Source organism: Diadema antillarum, unplaced genomic scaffold (genome assembly GCF_040938485.1).
Source record: "Diadema antillarum isolate AM-2024a unplaced genomic scaffold, OU_Dant_1.0 seq00001136_RagTag, whole genome shotgun sequence".
NCBI lineage: Eukaryota > Metazoa > Echinodermata > Echinoidea > Diadematoida > Diadematidae > Diadema > Diadema antillarum.
In genome coordinates, this window is record NW_027271948.1 from 333,866 (window position 1) to 352,925 (window position 19,060).

Below are 19,060 nucleotides of genomic sequence, written 5' to 3' on the forward strand. Positions count from 1 at the left end.
TTTCTAAAATTTATAACTACACAAGTTAGATTTTGGGACACCTGAAGAAGAAATGTCAAATTAACAAAAATGTTACATACTAAAGACTCGATACAGTTAAAAGAAACTACAAGAAAATATATTGCATGTGTTTTGTTTTGACAATGATATAGAAAGAGACAAAGATAATGGCACCTGAGGAGGGAAAGGACAGAAAATAAATATACAAACAAGTCAAACGCCACACAATGTCTCCCCTGCATATCGCAATCTGTGAGTGTAGTAGTGTTTAAGTGTAAGTTTGCAATTGTATGGAGTTCAGTCAAAAAGAACTGCTTCAGGGATTTATCTAGTCATGGTCTGACATGAAGCATATCATAGTCTGAAGCAATTTTGAATTTTGGCTGGTTTGACAAATCCATACCATTGCGACTACAAACATGTTTTAGCAGATTCTCTCTGAAGACAGTATTTATAACAGACCCTTGCCAGGGCTTTAGACTCTACCAGATGTGACACTCATGGTCTACTTTCCAATGGGTTCACACTTCTTCTTTACCTTATGTTTTCCATATCATCAACAAGAATGATTGCTTTTATATTTGAAGCAGTCCAGTGAGGATTTCTATGGGATGGACAAAATGGGATGGACAAAAATACAACATAGTGATGTTAGAAGTAGAAAGATGTACCTTCGCCCTGGCTAAATCTTGGTCTCCTCCAACTTGGGCCTCGATGAGATGATCACAGTGGATGGTGGATGGCACTGCAACCTAGACAGATGGAGAGAAAAGCAACATAGAGTCTGTGAGACTGCAACATTAACTCCAAGACCTGTTTCACAACACTTGAATTTCAAGCCTCATTCATCTTTATGAACAAAATTTAGCCCTGCTGACAAAAACCCTGGATTAACCCTAAAAAGACTGGGCTATTTTGGTAGCTCGAAAGACTGGGGGGGGGGGGGGGGGGGGGGGCCTAAAGGGCCCCCCCTTAAGATCTCGGCCGTGGATCGAGCGATCGCCGCGGAAATTTGCACAATGGTAGTGTGCGATGTAATCTACAAGATTGTATATTTAAATTTTCCAAAATAGTCTTCTTTTATTTTATTTTGATTAATTATGCTAATTTATGCGAGAAATCAGACTTTTTTATCTAAATCAGTAAATAAAGCTCCAAAAGTGCTCATTTTTGGTCTAGATATTCTTTGTAGCATTCTTAGCAAATGTACTTGAAAAAAAATTCGGTATCAAAATTAATTTCTTATCTATTTTATTGTTTTATGAATTTCTTATGTATTTCTGTGTTTTTTCGACCTTTTGTTTTTGTTGTTTTTTTCAGCAAAATTTGTGGCAGACCCTTTTTGAAGCATAATACTACTAAAACAAATTGATTTTAGCCATTGAGAGTAAAAATAAGCATATTTATATGAACCATGTGATAAAACTCAGTTTGTACTGACTTTGTACACAAAATCACATTTTTGAGCCATTTTCGGTCTCATGTGCATGTACAAAAAGTTATGTAACTTCAGAACCGTACCCCCGGGCGTCACAAATTTGGTGTCAAAATGTGCGGGAAACTCGAAAGAAAAAAGTCATAGAGCATCGCGGCGAGAGCATTGCGTGTTGCTGAGTAATCGCGCGAAATGTCGAGGGGGGGCCTTTTAGGCCCCCCCCCCCCCCAGTCTTTTTAGGGTTAAGACACACCAGGTAGGTCTTGCCCATCCTAGCACGCAAACATAAAATCCAACAAAAGAAATACAATGGATTGGAGTGAAAGATAGAACTCATAATCATGGTCACAATTTGTTTGACGCTTACTGATACTGATTACTGTTTCAAATATCTTCAGCACTTTTATCCTCACAGCCAATACAGCTATCAGGACCAGCAACTTACAACTGTGCTTCATACAAAAAACGAAAAAAAAAAGTCTGGGCCCTTTTCACAAATGGTCAGCAGTATTGTGAAGTCACGGTAACTGTAATATCAATGCAGTGACTAAAATGCCCAAACTTATGCCCATGGTCGAAAAGAACCTCAGGAACATTCCACCTGAACAGCTGAACAGGAATTGTGATCTACACAATATCTATACGTGCAAGAATATAAAGTGCTCTCAGCTGCTCGGCTGTACCCTGCCAATAATTGTCTTTAATAGCACTCACATGGATACAAATCATGATCGTTTGGGAGGGGGGAGGGGGGAGGGAGGTCAATGTCAAAGAGAACTAGAAATATCACTTAAGGTGATTAATACCCCCGCCCCGTGACGACAGTCTTACCCAAGGAATGATCTTTCCTTGATCTTCTGCCATTTAAATGCCGTTACCATGGCAACGCAGCTTCCAACACGTCCGAAAAATATGTCTTGCACATCTTCCCACCAAGACTATTGTGTGTGCCACATTTCATAAGCTTTTGTCAAAAACTGAGAAAGTAGTTCAATCCACAAGATCTTTCCTTGATCTTCCGCCATTAATATGCCGTTACCATGGCAACGCAGCTTCCGACACGTCCAAAAAATATGTCTTGCACATCTTCCCACCAAGACCAATGTGTGTGCCACATTTCATGAGCTTCAGTCGAATACAGAGGAAGTAGTTCAATCCGCAAGATCTTTCCTTGATATTCTGCCATTTATATGCCGTTACCATGGCAACGCAGCTTCCGACACGTCCGAAAAATATGTCTTCCACATCTTCCCACCAAGATCAAGGTGTGTGCCACATTTCATAAACTTTGGTCAAAAAACTGAGGAAGTAGTTAAATCCGCAAGATCTTTCCTTGATCTTCTGCCATTAATATGCCGTTACCACGGCAACGTACTTTCGGGTACTGTCAAAAAATTCGTCTTGCACATCTACAACCAAAGGCACACATCTGTACCAAGTTTCATGGAAATTGGGCAAAAACTGAGGAAGTAGTTTGCAACACAAAATTTTCCATCATTTTGGCTCATAATATGTGAGCTGTTACCATGGCAACATACTTTTTGTCACTGTCAAGAAATGTGTCATGCTGACCTATATCCTAAGACAAACATTCAATATGAATTCCATGAGAATTGGAAGAACACTGATGAAGCAGTTTTGCCATGAAGCATTTTGCCCTATATTTTACCAATAACATGCCGTTACCATGGCAACGCACTTTTTGCCACTGCGGAAATATGTGTCTTGCACATTAACATATTCAGATGAACATCTGTACCTAATTTCATAAAAATTGATCAAAAACTGTGGGAGGAGTTCGCGACGTAAGATTTGTACCCATTTTTGCCCATAATATGCCGGTACCATGGCAACGTACTTTTGGGTACTGTCAAAAAATACGTCTTGCACATCTACAACCCAAGGCACACATCTGTGCCAAGTTTTATGGGAATCGGTTGAAAACTGAGGAAGTAGTTCGCGACGCAAGATTTGCAACGGACCGACCGCCCGACCACCCGACCGTCCGCTGATTCCTATATACCCCCTTCAAACTTCGTTTGGCGGGGGTATAATAATGGCCACTCGGTCACTCACCTTGGGTAGGCCACTGGAGATGAACTGGAGCATAGCCATCTGAGCTGTGGCATCCTGCATTGCAACTCGGTCCGGTCTCAACTTGAGGTACGACTCACCCCGCTTGATATCCTGTAATCCAAAACAAAAACCACAAAGATTAGAGCAACAGAAAAACAGTAATATACATAGTTTCTATTATTGCATGCAGTTTAAATGTTAACTTCATTTGGTGATGCATGGTTTTCCTTCATTTTGGAGCACTGCAGCACAGTGGATTGGGTTCTGTATAAAACAGGAGATTTGGGGATCAAATTTTGATAGTCATGTACATAGACATGCATTGACGCTGTACACTTGAGCATGGTCAGCAATGCCTTGCTTCAACACCAGCAATGGCAAAGTTCAAATTAATGAAATTTTTGCCTCACATTGTTTATCATGGCTACCACTTAAACACTGATTAATTCAGTGCTTATTTACGTTGATGTAGGGCAATTCATCAATCAGGCAATTTGTCGATCAATTGCAACAGCAAGATTGCATGAAAGATTGCTGCTTATCCAATCTAAATGAAACACAGACATCTTGCCCTATCAAACACTCAATATCTCTGAAGACGTGATAAGTGGGTGGGAGGTGAAGTTGGTCTTACCTGTTCCTTGGGGTTGTCTAGATGACCGTAGACAATCTTCTCACTGAGGGTGAGGGGTCGCTGTAGCCTGTCCTTCACAATTGTTAGATTTGCTTCCACTTTGTCATAGTTGATGAATTTATCTTGCTCAAATTTGCTCATGGCCACCTGCAGGGCACCAAAGACAAAAAAAAAGCAATTTCTTGCATTTGATATTTATCAAATCGCTCAGCATAGGGAACAAATGTACTAAAAGATTACAATTTGTTTGCATTTTTTCTCTAATAATTCTGATCACTCTTGAATAAGCATAAACAGCAGCACTTAACCTGTTGAGGACGAGTCCTGAGTATACTTGTGCAAGTGTCTCAGGGAAATGCATGTTGTAGCAAAATCAGTCCGTCCTCAACGGCTTAAATAACATTGCCTTGAACATTGCTGTAAAGCTGGAAAGAGAGTTTCACATGCTGGTAAAATTGTTGGAGTACATGAAACAAGCAGTATGAAACATTAGCTGTATATATCAAAGTCTTCCTTTACAGCTTCAATGTTAATTTTTCACTTCTGGTTTCTTTTTACAGAAAAAAAAAACCAAACAAACACACAAACAAACATAAAGACATATAATCATTGACAAGAATTCAAAGAAACCTATAAACTCTAGTGCACCAAAAATACAATTTACAGTTTCAACATAAAGCAGTGTAATACTTCACTTAACATGCCACAGAGATGGATGGATAGATAGATACATAGATCAGGTCTAATGCCATCAAAACAGACAGGTGTACAGTCCAAAGACCTATAATTCCCATTTACAAAACCAGCTGCTGTTTCTGCTTCTATCAATACTGCTGTTCACCTCTCTTTTTCTTTCCTTTGTGCTACTGTTTAGGTAGACCCACAACTACTGTTGGGGTAGACCCACAACTACTACATAATCAAACTCACAAGAATCAAGAAGGAAATCAGACTTACTTGACTTGCTGCTGCTGAAGTCTGAAACAGCCTGGCCCGAAGGCCGGCAGCCATGAGGGCCTTCACCTAAACAAAGACAGAGAAAAATTTAATAAAAATGTGACACACATGTTTCTGCATTATCTATATGCTTGCCCTTTGACAATCTATACACATCACATTGGCTGAACATATGAAATAAAAATTTGAAATGATCAAACATGATCCACTAGCAAATAAGTTTGAATTCGAAAGCTCTGAGTTGTTTAAAGGTATTTTCCTCAATTGATTCGCCTACTGGAGTTCAATAACTTATCACTACAAATTTAATCACAACTTTACACAAGCCAGCAAATTCTATTGTCACAATTAAAGGGATTGTACAGTTATGGTTGAGACCTAATTTCAGGTTTCTAACAATTTTTGGTGAGATGATGAGAAACCTCTTATAAAATGTGAAAGAGCATGTAATTCTATGAGGAATTCAACGTTTCTTTGATGAAAATTGGTTTTGAAATGGCTGAGATATCAAAAAAGAGCGATTCTAATAAAGTGTGGGACCCACACTTTATTACGATCGCTTTGTTTTACTTTGTTTTTTGATGTTTCAGTCATTCCAAACCCGATCTTCGTCAAATAAACTTTGAATTCCTCTTAAAATGGTATGTTCTGTGCTATATCATAAGTGTTTTCTTGGTATCTCGCAAAAAGTTAAAAACCCAATTCTCATCTCCACCAAAACTGTACTATCCCTTTAACACTAAATCACATCATTTCACATACTGGCACTGTCGTTCACAATGGGAAAGTCCCTTAAAATTAGTCACCTCCAAAAATCCATCCAAAATCCCAAATTTTGCCATCGAAAATGCAGAATCAACTTTTCCAAAGTGTGTGCGAATTAAGCACAAAAAAATTGAGAAATACATTGTTCTCTTGCGAGATGTTTCACTTCCACACCCTACGACACAACTGAAGCTCAGACTAGGAGTCAGACAGTATCTGCAAAAATGCAAAAGAACAGCAAAATCTCCGTACGTAATCATTTTCTTTAATTTTGTGGCCCTCCTCCAAAGATAGGAGGGGATTCCATGGAGCCAGACAAGGGTATGATAGACGTAGTCTCAGCTCCGAGGGATCCGAGTGAGGAACATATCCCTGATGACAAGGTGAAGATACAGACCGATCTTTCAGTCAAGTTATGCCTGTCTAGCCTCTAAGGGAAATTGTGCACTTTACGGCCCTATATTATCGGTGCGAGATTTTACCCTAATCGAGCAGAGCTTGCGAATTCAAGTACCTATCAGGCACCACAGGTGGACAGCGTGTCTTCTGGCACTATGTACATGTGTGTGAGATTTCGCGTTGAGATGCAGTGTGTGTATGAATGTGTCAACGTGCCTCCTGTACGTGATGAAAGCTCTTACGGTACGCCACATGGTTGCGCTAACGCCCTTCCCTGTGCGGCGCGGTGTGATCGAGCGTGACCCCCAGACAAACAGGATGCTGTGCATTGGCACACAACGGAACACAACGAGTGGTAAACTTCTGTGCTTCAATCATGATTTCAAATGAGTGAATTTTGCATTATATCTTAAGCAGGGAATCACTAATTAACCTATTGCAGAGGACATATGTCCATTCGCGGCCTTGGCGAAATTATTCTTTGAAATAAAAATTAAAAAAAAAAAAATCTTATCCCGATTCGTCAGTCTGATAGTGTTTATTTCGTCTACACAGTTACCAGACACCGTGCGAAGCGAGAAGTGTGTATGCTCTACTGAATTACGGGCAGCCACTACATGGACACACACACACAAGCCTCGCCCACATGGTTGGTTTGCGCGATTTGTGATGGGGTCGGATCGGGATGGATGAAGGGGCATGAAAATATTCACGTAACTGTTGTGGCGAGCGGGCGCAAACTAGGGTGTTCAAAAACGTAATCTATATAGTAACACAGACTACGTACTACTGCCAGCTTTCTCACACTTTGCACAGTGATCATGGCTATTTTCTGTGATGCAACATTGTAGAAATTTATGTAAAGCTTGATAATCCTGCAGCTGAGAACAGCCAAAAGCACGCAAAATCGCGATCGCACGGTGTTCGATGTGTCGGCTAGCTCCGCAGAAGCGCAGTGAGTGAGGCGGGCTTTTAGTGACCTTACACAGTATCAATTGTATGTACGTCAAACGGCGTTCCATACAGCAAGAGAAGCTCGCTAGCTGCTAATTGCGTGGTGGTTCATGGGATATCACCTTAATTGGCATACGACGAATAAAGACGTAGGGTACCGATACAGTCTAATGGCCGTAAAGTGCACAATAAATTGCCCCTCTTGGTTAGGCTATATGTCTATCTATCCCAAATTAAAAGATCCCCAAGAGCCGTCAATCTTTCTCGATCTGCAGCTACAAGAAGTAGGGGTGTATGGAGTATGGGGGGAAATTACAGAATACCGGTTTTGCGTCATATAAATTAGCATATTGGTGCGTATAAGAGCCGCCGGAGGCGGGGCCTTCGGCCCCGCCTCCAGCTGCTCTCACTTAGAGATGAATTTCAGCCCGAAGGGCTGAAATTCGTCTTTCCCGTCGTCTGGGGCCCCCAAAAAGCCCGGGAACAGAACGGCCGTCAAAAAGTAGATTCACCACACAATTTTTATGAAAATTGAGTGGTTTCAGAGGAAAACTGCTCTAAATCAAGATAACTTGAGTAAATCGTCGATAAAGAAAATCGAGCCGATTTTGACGGAACTATTTTAAACCTGATGACTCATCACAGCTGGCATCCTCCTTCCTTCATCTCTTTTCGACACAAGTCATTCACGATCAATCACACTACTGTGATAACACACTAGTTTGGCAAGGCAGCGCGTATACGCGTATTGTCAAGAGACAAGTGCGCTCTCAACTGCTATACGTATTGTACACTGTACTAGTAAACATGCGCGCGTTCTGCAGACTCAATACGCGCTACCACTGCACACGTACGCATCATAAGCTGTTATGTGTAGGGTACTGCATAGAGTCAACATGGTGGGCTGTCAAGGGCACCCACACAGTGCGTAGGCTCTACTGTAAGCTAAGCACCAGCAATTAGATAAGTGATTGTTTTCTAGTCTCACCTAAATTGCTGTCGATTTCTAGGATATGGACTATCCTCGACTCCTAAAAACGTGAGTATACATCGTAAATTTGGGTAAATTTTAACGGCTAGTCTAGACAAGCATCGTCACGATCTAGAACTACATTATTATCGCTATCGGGGGACACCCCCGAAAAACCCCCGTAAACAACGTATGAATACCACACTTCTCATTGCACAGAGCAAAGAAAACACACGTAAACAAATGTAATCGTTGACAACCGAACCACAGACCGTATCGCAGATCGGATTAATATTTCAGATGGTTGCTATCGGCAAGCGTAATTACGCTCTTTTCAGAGCGATTTGCTCTCTCCGTGATTGGCTGCCGGTATTCTGTAATTTACCCGAGTATGGTGCCAAAAGGGATTATCTGATGTCAATGCAATGGTGCCAATGCTCATGATACCGGCTGGAGGGGACAGAAGCAACACATTATTGCACACTCGCACAGCACTGTGCTGTGACTCACTCACTGTTCACAATTCACTCCACTGCACATGTTGTCCACTGTAGCTGCGCCACTGCGCTGTGGCTGGCCATGGCTGGCCAGTGCAGTCCTAAGCACGTTCCTCTCATTCCACTCACTCACACAGTCACAGAACACGCACGACAAAACGGAAAAATTTGTCTCTCCCACTACGCTGTTATTACTCAAATATTTGTCTAAATGCTGTCATCTAGCACATTTTGGAGTTCTCCACTAACTACACACGCCACCATTCAAAGTATACAGCTACAAAACTGCAAATATAATGCTAAAATTACCCTCGAAGCAGATGCTCTAACCGCGTACGCCATCTCTTCGTGACACCGGTTTGAGAAGCCAACGGTATTCGTGTACGTACCTAGCTGTACGTTTGTGTATAACGTACGTGTACTGTGTCGTGTATCACCAATCGTAACGCCGTGTGTGTGCCTTGTGTACGAAGATTCCTGTACATTACTCGACGGGTACACAACATCCGCTGAGTAGTATCTCGTGACGCAATAGTGTGGTATGTCGAGAAATCACCAGCCGTTATTTGGGGAAAAGGGAAAAAGGTGATGAAATTATTACAATTTAATGCACCATGACTTAATTTTGACTTCAGAAATTGTCATTTCTAAGATCATCTTACCTATTTTAATGTTTTTTATCCAGTAGATACCAATTAGTTTATTATTGTTTTGTTTAGAAAAAGAATGAAAATACCTAAGCAACTAGGTTAAAGTCTATGCAAAAATACTTTGACTCAGAGCTCGTTTGGGGAGACAGCAGCGGATCATATCGAGTGTCTTGGCGTGGCTAAAAAATCGGTAAATATTGCATTCGTAGAATCTCATGATCCTTAGCCAATGTGTTAATTTATAGCAGTATTATCAATCCTACTGAGGTGTTTCGAAAAGGTGTCAAGAAAGTGTAATTGTTAATCAACTCATTTAAGAAAGAGCTACATACAGGCGCTGCTTCCGTGGAGCGGACATTACTTGATGTGCCGCCAGAGTTCTGGCTGGGTAAGCAGCTACTGAAGGCCTCTGAGCTGAGTGAGCTATTAGCGTTTTCACATCAGCCCGATGTTTCGAAATAGCGCGCTATTTTCTGACTTGGGAAATTTTCCCGATAGCGAAATAGCGCGCTATTTGATAATGTGAACACAAATTAGCGCGCTAATTGTATCGCTCTCATCGAGAAAATTTGTCGACTCCAACTCGGGAAATTTCTGAAATACAAATGTAGCGGGATTTAGTAGCGCGCTATTTGATAATACTGGACATAGCTAGATCTTGGCGTTTTCACATCAGCCCGATAAAAATCCAAGCTTGAGATATTTTTCGCAGAAAATAGTCAGCAAAATAGCGCACTATTTCGAAACATCGGGCTGGATGTGAACACGCCTAATGTGAAAACGACTCGAGAAATTAGCGCGATGAATACCATCATGCCTAGCGTGTGTGACCCGATCGATCGAGGCAAAAACTGCACACAAATCATGAGGAATTTTTGAGAGGGCACACACATTACTGATGCTGTTTGCACATACTCAGCTGTCGAATTAGCTATTTGAAGATTTTTAACTATTCGGGCTACCCCCTCTTCGGGCTGATGTGAATAAGAAATGAAATAGCGCTCTAATTCGCAATCGCGGAAAATATTTCGAGCTTGGATTTTTATCAGGCTGATGTGAAAACGCCTATTGTATGTACTCGGCTCAGCTATTGATTAACCTAACTTAAGAAAGATTACGTTACCAGTTGCTTGGCTCATCATGTTCACAACTCAGCAGACACGCTACACGGCCACGAGCATCTATTTCGAGCCAAGATTAAAAGAACCTCCCCAAGGCCTATCATTACCAATTCTGATACGATGATGGCACCCAATTGAATAGATGACAATTAACATTACTCGTTAGCAGTGATTACCATCCCATGGACATGGTTAGATTCTACTTACTTTTCTTTAAAAATTTCAGGCTTACACGCCTCGTGTAGGTGACTATAGGCAGTAGTAGGCCCCATCTCATCAATGCTCACCAGGCCATGCATGCTTACAATAATAATGTTTCTGCTTATAATAGGTCATGGGGGGGGGGGGGGGCAATGCACATCAGGGATAGAGTTAACTCTGATCATGAGGCAGTACTGTAACCGACACATACGTGTTGGGTTGCTGGGTGCAGTTAGGAATTACTGATAATATTACGATGGAGTGTGAATTAAGGACGGTTTTACAAAAATGAGGGATAGGTAGAATATCATAATAACCAAGAGACTTAAAATAGTAGTTGGACTAGCTCCATATCTATCCATCAGCCGTCATGTGCTTGTCGTGATATTCACTGAAAATGACAATTTGAATTATGATAAATATGCTCTAGAAGTTAACATTTTAATGTTAGATTTAGAACAGGTCTTTCCATACAGTAAGAGCAATCACTGCACTGGAATCTCGGTAATGGTCAATCATTTGTGGCAAGGTTGTATGATTCTCCTCTGCCCCAAACACCTCACTTAACTCATAACTAACTGGGACTGAAAGCCGAATAAATAATGATAATGATAATAATAATAATAATAATGATGATAGTGATTGTGGCATTAAAAAAAAGAGAGAGAGAGAAATCTGTATAATTCCATAAAGATCAATCACATATAGACTATTTATTGTTTCTCTGATAGGATAAGTGATGCCGGCATGAAAGGCAGAAGGAACAAGACTCGGAGCACGAAGGAGGAAAATGTGGGCGCGGGTGTTTTTCAGCTCCCCATTCGGTGGGCTGGAAGAGGAGCGTGAACTTCTGACCAAGCAGTACTGGCCGGAGCTGGCTCATCTCTGCCAGCGGTCTGGCTATGAGTTTGTGCCCGGTCGACATGCGCTGGGGGATCACCTCGGAGCTCTCCAAGGAGGCGGCCACCATCACCATCTGTCTCCGGGAGCTGGACCGGTCTGACATGATTGTTGGGTTCTTTGGGCAGGTATTCATTGGCTTCACTTTACCTCCTTCGTCTCAGGATGTCAAAATGACATCGATGCAGCAAACAAGGGGATTAATGCAGGGAAAACATGACCAAACTCAAATGCAGTTATTGTGTAATTTTTTACTCCAGTAAGTCAAACAAGTTTAAAGGAAGGCAGCCTTAATGGAAAGTATCTAGTTTTTTGCATATATATATTTTTTTTTTCAAAATTACATTTGATATCTGATGTTGTATTGGTCATAAGGGCAGAATTAATGAGAATTGATTGTTAAATTTTGATGCCAGAGGAAAGGGACTTTGTACAGAAGTCAAAATCTGTGTGTAAAGTAATTGCAATGCAATCATTTGCATTCAAAACACTTACGCAAAACAGGAGAACTGTGCAGGTGCTAGGCAAATGTTTGATGAATTTCACTTCAATGTCAATTATTCTTTTTAAAAAAAAGTGTTAAAAGTGACTTTGATGCAGATCACATGATAATAGGACAGAGGCAGTGGCAATCTCCTTTTGACATCTGTAAAATAGATTTTCTCCTTTTAATGGTGATCTTTTTTCTCTTTCATGAGTATTTGAGGAGAACACAGCATCAGGCTGCAACACTGTACCTTTAGATCTTCTAAGCAATGGATATAATTCTCTTCATAACATGCAATGCACGATTATTGCTATGTACAGCGCTATGGTTGGCATGGAAGCCAGGACGAATTCCTTCAGAAGACGTTCGACCACGCGGTGCCCCGGTACCCTTGGCTAGACCAGTATAGAGATCGGTCCGTCACCGAACTGGAGTTCCTGCATGGCCATCTGAACAAGCCAGGCACCAGACCAGCATGCTTCTTCTTCAGAGACAAGGTCTGGCTGCTACTGTATGTCTCCTGGGTCATCAGACTTCTCTCTACATTATGGCATTTCTTTACACTATACACAGTTTTGATATGACTTACTCGGGGGGCACGGAACAGTTTTTTTTGTCCCCGCCGAACAAGTTCGAGCAGGGGACTATGAAATGGGCTCCGAACGTGTGTGTGTCCATCCGTCTGCGTCCGTCCATCTGTCCGTCTGTGCGTCCGTGTGTGATCAAAATGTTCAATTTGCTACTTCTCTGTCATTTATGAGCCAATTTTGATTCTGTTTGCTTTATATGATAGCACTACATGGGAGCTTTGAAACTTTTACACAGAATTTCAGCTGTGACCTTTGACCTTGACCTTTGACCTATATTGTACATTTTGCTTCAAAATGCTACTCCTTCGCCATTTCTAACCCGATTTTGATTCCGTTTGCTTTATGTGATGGCACTAGGTGAGGGCTTCAAAATTTCTACACAGAATTTTGACCTTTGACTTCTTAGACCTTTGACCTTGATTTTTGACCTATATTGTACATTTTGCTACAAAATGCTACTCCTTCGCCATTTCTTACCCGATTTCGATTCCGTTAGCTTTATGTGATGGCACTAGGTGAGGGCTTCAAAACTTCAACACAGAATTTTGACCTTTGACTTCTTTGACCTTTGACCTTGATTTTTGACCTATATTGTACATTTTGCTTCAAAATGCTACTCCTTCGCCATTTCTAACCCAAGTTCGATTCTGTTTGCTTTATGTGATGGCACTAGGTGAGGGCTTCAAAATTTCAACACAGAATTTTGACCTTTGACTTCTTTGACCTTTGACCTTGATTTTTGACCTATATTGTACATTTTGCTACAAAATGCTATTCCTTCGCCATTTCTAACCCAATTTTGACTCCGTTTGCTTTATGTGATGGCACTAGGTGAGGGCTTCAAAACTTCTACACAGAATTTTGACCTTTGACTGACCTTTGACCTTGATTTTTGACCTATATTGTACATTTTGCTAAAAATTCTACTCCTTCGCCATTTCTAACCCGATTTTGATTCCGTTTGCTTTATGTGATGGCACTAGGTGAGGGCTTCAAAACTTCTACACAGAATTTTGACCTTTGACTTCTTTGACCTATGACCTTGATTTTTTACCTATATTGTACATTGGCTACAAAATGCTATTCCTTCGCCATTTCTAACCTGATTTCGATTCCGTTTGCTTTGTGTGATGGCACTATGAGGGCTTCAAAACTTCAACACAGAATTTTGACCTTTGACTTCTTTGACTTTTGACCTTGATCTTTTCACCTATATTGTACATTTTGCTACTGAATGCTACTTTGGGCGGGGACATATATTACGCACCGCGTAATATCTACTTTTCCTTGTTTAGGGTTTGGGTGTTGCAGGCTTGGATGTCTAGGATTAATGTACCCCTACCCCCTAAGACTTGTACGGACATACCAAACTTCAGAAAGTCGTCGGTGAGGGTTTTTTTCCCCCCATTTATTCCCATTTTTCCCCATTTTATATGGCCCTGTGGTGCCATGCCCTCTGCACTAAGTGCACTACTTGATATGGAGCAAAGTAAAGTTTGACATTGTAAATGAATATAATGGACTGATGTGTATTACAGATTTAGTGTTTGTTTTATGAATTTATGCTTTTGAAGTTTTGCATTCCAGTGTTTTCTGATCAAAAGATTTTTTGAACATTGGGGAAAGTTATATTTTATAGCAACTTTGCTTGAGTGCAAACAATCTTGGACATGTGATGTACAAGTCAATGTATATGAGGAACAGTTTATCATGCTGGATGACATAACATGTCATGCACGTACTCATTTGGTCATTGAAAGTGGATTCATTCCTTTCTGCCCAATATCTGTGCCCAATATCCAGGCCTATGACGATGCCAAACTGGCAGAATGTATTGCCCTTGGAGATGAAACGCGGTCAGAGAAAGTTCCGGTCAACTTCGGATGGGCCACGAGCGGCAGAGCATCTAGACAACCTCAAGCAAAGGGTGAACAACACCAAAGACAAGGTATGATGTCTCTTCAAAGCAAGCCATCACTTCATTTTTGTTCATGAGTGTAAACGTTATTCAAGAAAAATTGCATTGGTTCTCACTAAAAGATCACCCCAAGGAAAAAAAAAAAAAATAATGAAGCTAGTATGTACACTTGTAATACCTACATATCTGAAATTTGTTCTTCTCTTTATCAAAACAAACATATTTTAGGATGTTGTTATAGCTGATTTGCAAATGCTTCTTTGTAGTTGATAAACATATGCACAGGGATATAAATGTATGGGACTGCATTTGGATCATATGAATAGTCTGGAATACTCTCGTATAGGTAATAATATTGGCATTAGCAGTGGTAAGTGGCAGCATTTAGAACAGCCATATACGAAGTGTCTATTTCTGTGTTGCCCTTATAGTGCCTCGCGGTGCACATGAACTACACAACTCCTGAGGTTGGGGCTCGCCTGATGTTTGAGACGGTACGGGAACACCTCAGCAGCATCCTGGGCCAGTCTCATCAGGCTAGCAGCGAGATGGAGAAAGAACACGCACAGCACGAGACGTTCCTGGTCACCAGGCGTGGCATGGGGGGAGGAATGGTGGGAGGAGAGGCTTACCTGGAGGAGATAGATCGGCATGTCATTGGAAAGGAGGAGGGGAACGGGAAGCATCTTCTACTCCTCGGTGATGCAGGTGTGGTGATTTCTTTTTTTTCTATTTTTTTTACTAAGTGTCATTTTGATTTATTGTCGCCTGCCTGGCAGAAGGGTCCTAAGGCTTACATACTTGAAACGTACACACACAAAAAAAATAAATAAATAAATAAATAAATGAATAAAATTTAAGCACATGAAAGAGCTCACAAAACTCTGTCGAAATATGTCACAAACCAAAATTCGATTTGGTTTCAAAATTTCATGCTAGGGCCCTTCTGCCGGGCAAGGGGAAATATATGAGTGAGTTGTGTGTTTATGTATGTATCTGTGCGGGTGTATCTGTGTGTGTCTGGGTATTTTAAAGGGTGAGTTACAAATCAATTTTTTGGAAGTACAGATTATGATGTAGTCTCAGTATCTTTGTTTAGGCTATGGATGTGGATCAGTAGTGGATCAATCAGTGTTAAATGCAGTGAAGGGTACCTCTAGATATTCATGTTTAATTTGTGCTTGTGTGTATTTCTGTTCTGAATAAGTCCTCTTAATATTTGATTTTAAAAATCTCTGTAAATATAGGAGGGTGGCTGGAGGTACAATAAGAGATGCATATGTGTTGGGGTACTGTATAATGGTATTATATATATTATACAAAATATTGCTTGTGTTTTATATATGATTGTTAGGAGTGTAAATATCGACGGTGCTTTTTAGCTCACCTGAGCCAAAGGCTCAAGTGAGCTATTGCGATCGCCCTTCGTCCGGCGTCCGTCGTGCGTCGTCCGTCGTCCGTCGTCCGTCGTCCGTCGTGCGTCGTGCGTAAACTTTTTACATTTTCATCTTCTTCTTGAAAACCCCAAGACTGATTTTCATCAAACTTGGCAGGTAGCATCCCTAGGGGGGTTAGGAACTCAATTTGTTAAAATGGGCACCATGCCCCACCCAGGGGGCCCCCAGGGGGGCCCAAACCCCCCAAAATTAAGGAATCTGTAAAAATCTTCTTCTCTAGAACCAGAAGTGATAGAGCTAAGTTAATACTATGAGTTAGTACATTGATGACTGTAGTTTCAAGTTTGTTCATGGCAGAATCAGGGGTGCCCCCCTTGGGACCCAGGGGAGGGGGGTGGGGAAGGGTTCTAATGGGGCCTAACTTGTACATTTTCATCTTCTTGTTGAGAACCCCATGACCCATTTTCACCAAACTTGGCAGGTAGCATCCCTAGGGGGTTAGGAACTCAATTTGTTAAAATGGGCACCATGCCCCACCTAGGGGGCCCCCAGGGGGCCCAAAACCCCCCCAAAATTAAGGAATCCGCAAAAATCTTCTTCTCTAGAACCAGAAGTGATAGAGCTAAGTTAATACTATGAGTTAGTACATTGGTGACTGTAGTTTCAAGTTTGTTCATGGCAGAATCAGGGGTGCCCCCCTTGGGACCCAGGGGAGGGGGTGAGGAGGGGTCCTAATGGGGCCTAAATTGTACATTTTTATCTTATTCTTGAAAACCCCATGACCCATTTTCACCAAACTTGGCAGGTAGCATCCCTAGGGGGTTAGGATCTCAATTTGTTAAAATGGGCACCATGCCCAACCCAGGGGGCTCCCAGGGGTCCCCAAACCCCCCAAATGAAGGAATCTTTATAAATCTTCTCTAGAATCAGAAGTTATAGAGCTGAGATAATATTATGAGTGAGTACATTAATGACTGTAGTTTGAAGTTTGTTCATAGGAGATCCAGGGGTGCCCCTCTTGGGTAGGGGGGGGGGGGGGTGGTTGGAAGGGTCCAAATGGGGGCCTGAATTGTACATTTTCATCTTCTTCCTGAAAACCTCATGATGGATTTTTGTCAAACTTGGCAGGTAGCATCCCTAGGGGATCAGGATCTCAATTTATCAAAATGGGCACCATGCCCCACCCAGAGGGCCCCAGGGGGCCCCAATCCCCCCAAATTAAGGAATCTTTAAAAAATTGGGCCCTTATTGTACATTTTCATCTTCTACTTGAGAATGCCTGGTCAAATTTTAATTTAGATTAGTGACTGCGTGAAAGGTGAACTTGCGATACTCAGGTGAGCGCTAGACCCGCGGGTCTCTTGTTTATTTTTATTTTTATTTATTTATTTTTTGCGACGGCCCCCACTGATGCTTTCATTGTTCACAATTTTTTGTAAAATTATAATTTTCTTCCTCCTGCCAGGTTCTGGAAAGTCTTGCGTTCTTGCCAATTGGATGGAACGTCATCTGGGAAAATATGATGATGACATCTTGGCTTTTCATTTCATTGGCTGCACCAGCAACAGCACTCGTAAGTAGCACTATCTCTCCTCTAGTACACTGAAGTGAATTCTTCTACAGGAATCTGTGATTGTTACAGGATCTTTCTTTTTCTCCCAGGGTTTACCATATTGAAGCAATCAAGTAGTGATGCAGTCACTTCAATATATCAAGATGTGAGCATGGAATGGGCCCCATGATTAGCCAACACGCAGTTTGTATCCCTGGCAAAGGAACTATATTCACCAAATACATGTATGTATCTCTTGTTGCATATCCTGCATCATTTATGATTTACAGCAGTGGTCACGTAGACATCAGTCACTGTATGTATTTAAAAAGAAAAAAAAAATCTAATGCTTCTTCACTTCTCACTTTTGACATTCCCCTGCTGCAAATGCATAAATAGCTGTTTCTAAGTATGTGGAGTTTTGATGTTGAAGGTGGTGTACTTTATTGAAAACAGCACGAGATATATGACTGCAGTTTGATGAAATCACTTTACTTGGATATGACAGTATTTTTTGTTGCTATGGAAACCAGGCGAGCTGGACATCCTCCGACACGTTTGCTACCAGATAGAGATGGCACTGGGAGGCGGCAGTCTGCCCACCAGTGGTGACGGGGAAACGGAAGCTGAGAAGACAAAGGATGAAAGAGACATGCAAAAGCTCCTTCTGAAGCTCATCAACGATGTGTCGCAGAAAGGCTTGCGGGTCGTGATAGTCATCGATGCGCTGGACAAAGTGGACACTGGTGGGCGGGCCGTGAAGGTAACTGAGAGTTCCTGTGCAAAATTCATGCATTTCTGCCTTCTTATGCAATATTTTTGAAGGTTTCTGAGTTACGCTGATGCTTCACATTTAGTAAAAGAAATAATAAAATGAAACAATACTTTGCAGGGTTTTGTTTTTCAGCATTTCATATCAGATTGAATGCAAATATTACCAATTGTCAATCTATGCCATCTCTGCTGCAGTAAGTATGAACATTGTTCCATTCAGATAGATAACACAAAAGTTTTCACCAACTCATGAATGATATTACCCTTTCTCCAGTCATCCTATTTTTTTTTTTTTCAGGTGTCATGCTAGGCTGTCACAGCGGGTCACGATATTCTGTGTGTCCCATACCAGACTCACCACAAATGACACTGCTGATTCTGTGCAAAAAAGTTTTCATGACTTGAGAGAGATGGTACCATACAATCCTGCACAATACTGTGTTTATTTTGTAAACACTAGCAGCTCAGGGGCTTGAATTACAAACCTTAGACAATACACTATTGAATGTGTACATGCATTCACAAATTCAGCATATGAGTACTGGTGATAACATTGGATAGCCATTGGTTTGGAGACACCTGAATTTTATTTCGCTTGTAATTACCATAAATTCAAGTGAAAGATGTTCAGGTACAGTTTGAAAGAGACAAACAATGAAAAGTTAGAAGATGATATAAATAATGAAAATAAAGAATGTACAAAATATGGTGTGATGCAAGTGTTGAGGCCACAATAAACCAGACACATTTAGCAAGGAAAGAAATGAAAATCACTGAGGTAAT

The 19,060-nt window shown here is 41.2% G+C and overlaps 1 protein-coding gene and 1 pseudogene across 1 annotated transcript in view; one reads left to right on the forward strand and one right to left on the reverse strand.

The window, feature by feature from the left end:
• Positions 1-9,057, reverse strand: part of LOC139744106 (aconitate hydratase, mitochondrial-like) — a 39,798-nt gene extending 30,741 nt beyond the window's left edge. Inside the window, exons 1-5 of the mRNA XM_071654563.1 lie at positions 8,997-9,057; positions 5,103-5,168; positions 4,146-4,292; positions 3,512-3,622; positions 672-752 (exon numbers count right to left, since the gene is read on the reverse strand). Of these exons, the coding sequence (XP_071510664.1) occupies positions 672-752; positions 3,512-3,622; positions 4,146-4,292; positions 5,103-5,168; positions 8,997-9,029 (438 nt within the window). The 5' untranslated portion in view covers positions 9,030-9,057. The remainder of the gene's footprint in view (positions 1-671; positions 753-3,511; positions 3,623-4,145; positions 4,293-5,102; positions 5,169-8,996) is intronic.
• A 2,392-nt stretch (positions 9,058-11,449) lies between these two features.
• Positions 11,450-19,060, forward strand: part of LOC139744091 (TPR repeat-containing protein DDB_G0287407-like) — a 40,034-nt pseudogene continuing 32,423 nt past the window's right edge.